This window comes from Acyrthosiphon pisum, chromosome A2, assembly GCF_005508785.2.
Source record: "Acyrthosiphon pisum isolate AL4f chromosome A2, pea_aphid_22Mar2018_4r6ur, whole genome shotgun sequence".
Classification (NCBI taxonomy): domain Eukaryota; kingdom Metazoa; phylum Arthropoda; class Insecta; order Hemiptera; family Aphididae; genus Acyrthosiphon; species Acyrthosiphon pisum.
In genome coordinates this window covers 29,237,531-29,245,032 of record NC_042495.1, presented here as the reverse complement: position 1 = coordinate 29,245,032, position 7,502 = coordinate 29,237,531, and the positions used below count along the sequence as shown (strand labels likewise).

General features: G+C 31.3%; 1 protein-coding gene across 1 annotated transcript in view; it reads right to left on the bottom strand.

Annotated features, from left to right (window-relative positions):
- Positions 1–3,677: 3,677 nt before the first annotated feature.
- LOC115034134 overlaps positions 3,678–7,502 on the bottom strand; it is a 27,863-nt gene continuing 24,038 nt past the window's right edge. Inside the window, exon 8 of the mRNA XM_029489914.1 lies at positions 3,678–3,895. Within this exon, the coding sequence (XP_029345774.1) occupies positions 3,678–3,895 (218 nt within the window). The remainder of the gene's footprint in view (positions 3,896–7,502) is intronic.

The following is a 7,502-nucleotide window of genomic DNA, read 5'->3' as shown; positions in this document are numbered from 1 at the left end:
GATCATAGTTAATAAGCTAGCAAATCAAAATTGATGATTTTACTATCAAGATTTTCAGAAAAAAAAAATATACCAAAATCCATTAAAAAATATAGAAGTTACCGTTTGAAAAAAAAAATTTAATTTTGCTATTAATACACCTGCGTGTTTAAAAATATTGAAATTTTTATAAAAAAATTGCCTGTTGAAAATAAAGAAGCTCGTCTGTTTTCGTTTTAACAAAATTCTATGTAATCGATCTATAATCGTTAAAATACCCCGCGTACAATGACATAAGATACAACCTGTATAAAAGGCAATTTCAAATATAAGTAACATAATAAATTATATATTTAAACACATTGAATACAATATGTCTAGGTACTATAACACTTAAAGGTCATAATCTATAACTCATAGCTTCTGGCTGCCTTTTTAAATCTTTATTTAAACGTAGAAAAAAAATAAGCATAATATTGGGCATGTTTATAGATTCTGTTGGAAATATAACGTAATAAGAAATGTCGTTACATTTCATAATATGTTTTGATTATAATATTTTATTTAAATAACGCTATTTCTATGAATTCAAATTTAATTATCTGCTTTCAGATTCTCCGTAATTACGAATAAGCGATTTGTCTTAATACGTAATGAAAAAAATAAAATATACTCACGCATTATATAACTTAAAGTGGGATTTGCATCTATATTTCCGATAATATAAGCCATAAAACATAAAGCTAACACAATAATATTATGTTTCAACATTTTTGTTGCTACCAACAATAATTTAATAACAACGTTAGCGGTGGATAACACAACGTACGAATGATATTAAAAGTTATCCAACAACGATTGTTCCGGCGAGGAAAATAACTTTTAGCGGACTGTATTTATGTATTTTGTTTTTTTTAACGTAAGGTAAATATTACAATTTTTGTTAGGTTTTAAATCGTAATAATGTGTATGAAATCTATCCGTGCAAGTCTGCCCTGGGTGGGTCTTGCTGCGGAAAGCTCCGTTGAACACACTGACTAGATTTGTTGCTCCGCACTCGTATTTATAGCCTGGTCTCGCCCACCGCGTCGTCGCAGGAGCCGCCCATAAAATGTCAGATTGCGCATGGTTGAATAGCGGCCATAACGCTGGTTGCTCGCGGCATTGGCTGCTGCTGCTCCCGAAGCCACGCGCACAGCGTTCTGTCGTAGGTCATCATCGTAGGTTCGTATGCGATGCGGCCGGTCTCGTGTTCTGTGACAGACCAGCAAGCACGTCGTAACCAGCGTGCAGGCGGCACGGCGCGCACGAATCGCCGTCCTTGCCGCGGCCGGTCTCGTGTTCTGTGACAAACCAGTTGACGCCCGCCAGTCTAGCGCCAGCCGAGTAAGTCATAAAATAGGCTATTCTGCTAATACGTTACAAAAAATGTGTATTTATTTTATGCAACAGATAAAAACATTTGGGAAAATAGCAGTAGGCAAATATTACTTTGTTTTTTTATAATACACACAGTACAGTTGTGTACAATTTGACAGTTCACCGTAGCTGAGAACTGTAACTTGTATACTGTAATAGATATTGTGAAATGTATATACGAAAGGAAAATAATTAAAACCAGTTTTTAACTAAATAGATTTTGTTTTTGGATGTGACTTAAAAAAAACCAGGGCTTTGAAACCGGTATAAACCGTTAAAAACCGAAATCTAAAACAAAATCAAAACTGAAACCGGTGAAAATTGGAAACTGGTACTATGATTTAAACCAAAACCGAAATTTAATTTAAATAACTGTGTTTTGTATCTTGAACATTTTGGAATATTTACTTAACATAAAAGGCGATTGAAACTTTCAATCCTACGATTTAAATAAATTAATAAACCAAGTAAAAACGTAAATAGTCCAACCGTCTAGGCCTTGAAACTGATAGAAATCGGAAAAAAACGTTTAAAAACTGAAGCATAATACAAAATTGAAAACAAATATGAAATTGCTTAATACCAGCATTGAAAAATTGAAACCAAAATCGAAAATATTAAAAACTAGTATACGAAAACGAGATCAAAATAGAATTTTTTTTCAATGGGTTTAAAGCTCTGAAAAAAACTGGTGCGTGTAGTTGAAATGAAACTTAATACAGTATTACAATAATAGTACAAACTACAAAATAATATTGTAATAATAATAATAATAATATTTGATTTCCAACAAAATTATATAATTTATAAGAAAAGGATCTACATACGAATACATAGCTTATTGGTCATACAGCTGGTATGAATGTACACGAATTGTATGGAAGAAGCAGCCGAAGAATTTGGTTCTCACAGTCCAGGGAGCCTTCCACAATAAATTAGATAGTTGACTGTTTCGTAGTGCTAACACTGACCTATGACTCAGGGTTTGCAGATGTGCCTTTGGTCGATGCGCGGTATCGTTATAATAATTGAGTATACCCACGGCCTTCTTGTCACAGTGCCAATATATAATTCGTAGAATCTACTATGCTCCGAGGAGATCTCACAGATATCTTATACCGGCTCGGGTTTTGTCATCTGGCATTTGGCAGATGCTGAGGCAGTTGCTAACAATTATATTATTGCTCTCCCGAGGCCGGTGTGCAATGCTGACATCATCTCACTATCTATGTGTTACCAAAGTATATTAGATATTGCGTATTATGGCTTAGTGTAGGGGCGGAGTAGAGGGGTCCGTACGTGACACATTTGTGTGCTAATGGACCAAAGGGACGTGCCCCTCCCTCTGGACCCCATTAATACGAATCTATCTGCAGTATTTTATCAAAATATGTCAGTATGGCACTTTGCAAAGACCTATAATAGAGGTACCATGTAATATTATGCTCGCAGTAACTCAAAGCAAATGTTTTTGAACTTGAGATATCGCTAATCAAAGTTTCAAAAATCATTTGGTATTCATCTGATAATGTGTTACGTTTGTAAATCTGCGAAAGGTATTCGCAAGATAAGAGTTGAAGTTTGCTCTTCAAATGTTTATGTCATGTTCATATTATATACATATAGAGCCGTGAAATTGTTCTGACGCTATAATTTAGGATTCACACAAGAGACGTTTCAAACATATTATTATAATAATTATGAGACTGTGGCACCCAGTAAAGGTGTAAACCTTGTTCCTAACACCCAAACATACGAGTGAAATCGGTTATTTATGTCCGTATGGATGCCCTCATATCGATTTATTACATTATCGTAGGTATGTGCTCGTGTCGTTGTAAACTTAAAACAACAATCGTCAAAAATCCCAAAAACTGTTTCATATAACCCATACTATAACTCAGGTAAGTGTAGACTATGTGTGATAAACGCATTAAAAGTAATAGTTGGATTCAATTTCCTACTAGAAAATATGAAAACCAAAACATTTCAACTACTTATAGTGTATTCAGTCACAAAAATATGAAAAAAGAACACATCGTTGTCAAATCAATGCATTCATCGCTCCGCTAAGAACTTAAGATGTGCATGGTGACCCATTAATCTTAGTATGGATTGTAAAGTGTTTATTAGTTGTCGTCACATTCAAGAACATAAAAGTTTTAATTAGGATAAATTCTATGCGAATCATATCAATACAAACATATTATAGACAGTATCTGTATTGTTGCAAACTTCGTTTTAAGAAGGTAGTCAAATAGCACACCTAAAATTAATTTTTAAGTGTCAAAATTTAAACTAACTAATATTCGGGCGGTACTTAAATCAGGATAATGGACATGATAAGAATGAACGTCTTTGCGTCTTGATATGAGGACATCTGCACCACGACTAGAAGTACTAGTAAGTGAAGATCTACCACAATGATAAATATTATAATTGAACAAGCCCAATTCACGGTCATTTAAACTATCATTCAACCAGGTCTTTGTCAATACTAAAAAAACATAATTAAAAGAAACAACATTGCATTAAAAAATTTAACAATTTAGAACTTAAACCCCTACAGATAAAACCAATTTACGTAGATCAGTAATATTTATAAAAGTTTCTTGTCTGAATATGAAGGCGATTGACGAGATCGACTAGATACCAATTTATTAAGTCTTCAAAAAAGGACATTATATATAGGATACTTAACATAAGGATATTATTGCATTGCTGTAAGAACTATGAATTGTACATCACAATAACTGCGAATTATTGTAAATCATAAAGACAGCTAACGGCTAACTAAACAAACAACTTTTGGTTACATTATTTTTTTGTAGTACCTATTCAAATGAATGCGCGTTCTACATAAAAAAAGGTGGTGACGAGCAGGTGTTTACTACTGGCGACAAAATATATTTGATAGGAATAAGAAAATTAATGTCCCGAATAATAATTACATATTTTTAAAAAAAAAAACGATCAACACTACAGATAAATTAGTTAGGTCCTCCATATTTCCATATTATGTATTATGAGAATTGTTCTAATGTAGGCGCTTTTAAATTCAAATAAATTTGACATATGAGACACATGCAACACATAAAATATTATATTCATCACCTCTCCGATCTGACGTTTAGTAAATTAACATAGTTAATTATCAGCATCTCCAGACCACACCGTTTTAATTTATAGTATATTATACTGTAAGACCCCTTCAAAAATCCTACGATCAAGGCATTTGTTTAAAACATCAAAATATTAATCACCCGCGACATCTTTGTCACACTGCACAAAATAAAATAAATTTGTAAACTTGTCAATACTATAACATTGGGTAAAAGAAGGGATTACACACAAATAATAATTATTCTTAATCACATTTATCATAAACCGTTTTTTTTTTTTTATTAGATTCATATGTAACGGATAGTAACCGTTTACTCACAACACATAAATAACATTATATATGAATAGTTAAAAGTAGGAATAAGCAAGTAGGTAAACGACCTCCTTAAACAATTTGGCAATAGTCAAATTGCAAATACAATAGAAAGTTAAAGGGTTAATCATGTAGTCGGAATAACCGAGTGCTTAATCACGATCCATATTAAAACACAAAACACGTATCAGTTGACAGGATATGGGGATTGCTAAAGTCACGAGTAGATATACGTATAAATGAATATGTACGCATTTATAGACCAGGATGTGGTAACTGATAAGAATTTAGTAAATTCGCAAAAGAGATGACTCTCTGCACGACAACACAGATAATAAATTAGCTGTCAGAACATTATGGCGAATACTCAGATTAGGAATATTGCAAGTGCGTGGGCTGAGTTGATGGTCATCACGGACCACATCCGTTATGAGAAATTATTAGCGTATCGATAGGCAGGGGGAGCAGGGACTGAATATAAAAGGGAGCAGAAACATCCTGTATTCAGACGTGTCTACTCCAGAGCACAACAAGCACCTTCACGTCACTCTGTGTAAGAAATTGTCATTTGGACTTAGACAAAATTACTGAAGAACATTTTAATAAACTACAAAGTATCTTTTCATCTGTCTACATTTATTTATAAACTACCCTGTCAACATCTTCATCATCAACACAAGTGGTCTCGCTTCCTGCAAAATCATAATATACTCGTAGTTAACGGCTATCAGAATATCACTCTGACTAGCCCGACGACGAGAATATTACACATAGAGACAAGGACTACTTACTTACCTATATTTTGTTTTTCAATTGAACTAAATTGTTGGGTAAAAAAGTTAAACAATTTTACTTTTAATTTTGAAACGATCAAATCGATAGCAATTTTATAGAGTTAAATGTTCTAAAAAAATTGAAGGACCAACATTCTTATTTTTATTTTCCCCATGATTTTTAATATTTTTTCTTATTGTTTATATAGGTAAAACAGGATAAAATTTGTTTTGTCCGGGCGGCTATATAGTCTCTCCCCATGGCTAACAGGTATATCCTCATGGGACACCCTTTATGCAGTATATTATTATTGAGTTATTCCAACATTCGCTATGACAATCTAATTAATTATCGTATTATACATACATTACATTCGGTTGGCGAATTATCTATTTCTACTCTAGCTACAATGCTACGGATGTATGGATTTTTGAGAACATACGATAAAAGTCACGTCCCAAATCATAGATAACAAATTGGTGTTCGAATCACTTCGATATCATAGATATAACTCAGGAGAAAAATATACTGAATAAAAAATACAAATAAAATTATTCAGAATAAGTATTTGAATACCTAATAAAAAATGTATTTAAAATAGTATTCAAATACAAAAAAAGTATTCAGACACATTTATTCGAATACTTTACAAGTACTGCCTATCAATAATTAATATAAATAATATTATTAAACTTTAAAATAGCTGGTACATCAGTACATCGTACATGTGTATTCACTATTCATAATATTATATACTCAGAAAATGAATGCTAAAACATAACATGTGTAAAAAATCAACCTAAGTACTGTAAATTAATACTGTAACCAAAAAATCTATAAAATATACACCTAAACACGATTTTTCTTTTGCATCAATTTAGTTCAAATCAGGGTTAAATTATATATATGTCTTTAAACGGAGAATAACGTTTTTATTTATTTTTTTTTAATTTAAAACATTTAAAGTATAATATTTCAACATATTTTAGATTCTGAGTGGAACGATTGAATGTATTGATTTTACAATGATGTGTGAATATTTTTATATTTATTATTTATTATTTTTTTATTTTTGTGTCTGTCATCACGGTTTGGGGCAGTAAAACTGCTTCGATTTTCTTCAACAGTATATTGTTCGATGGGAAAGTGAATCTAGTTGGTGCATTCGGGAGGTAAAATTTTAAAATTCCCAATAGTTTTAAAAAGCGCCGGGAAAAACAACATACAAATTAATGAAAAACAAGAATTTTTACGCAAAATTGGTTTTCCACAAAATCAATATTGGTGTTAAGTGTAACTCTAAAAAAATGAAAGTATATAAATGCAATTTTTACTGGTCGCTTATATTTTTATTTTATATATATTATGATAACATTTTCAAAATATTTTGATTTGTTGAGAACTGTTTAAGAACATTTTCTGTTTCCAATTGTATTAGTCTTTTTTTCTATGAATGTCATTAAAGCTTTATATGTTGGGTAATGAAGCTTGAAATTTTAATACAAGACTCCTACTATATTGTTACAATGACATTTGAAAATTATCAAAAAACCATATATTCACAGTTTATTTTATAAGAATTTAAAGTTCAAAACTTGACATAATACGGAAAAATCACGAAAATTAGCAAATTATTTTAAGTTGAGAATACATAAACATTTTTCTTTTTAAATCTAAGATTTGAAAATGTAATACAAGATAATTCATAAGTTTGTCTGCCTTTATCAAAAAAATAAATGTCTACAAGCAAATCAAATTAAATTTTTATGATTTTCACTCGATTTATCGTGTAGCAGTTTTCTCTTTTTATTGTTATTCAAAAACTGTAGATACATGAATATTTTACTGAATGTTTATATTTTTATTTTCTATACCTAACCTAACCTACCATATT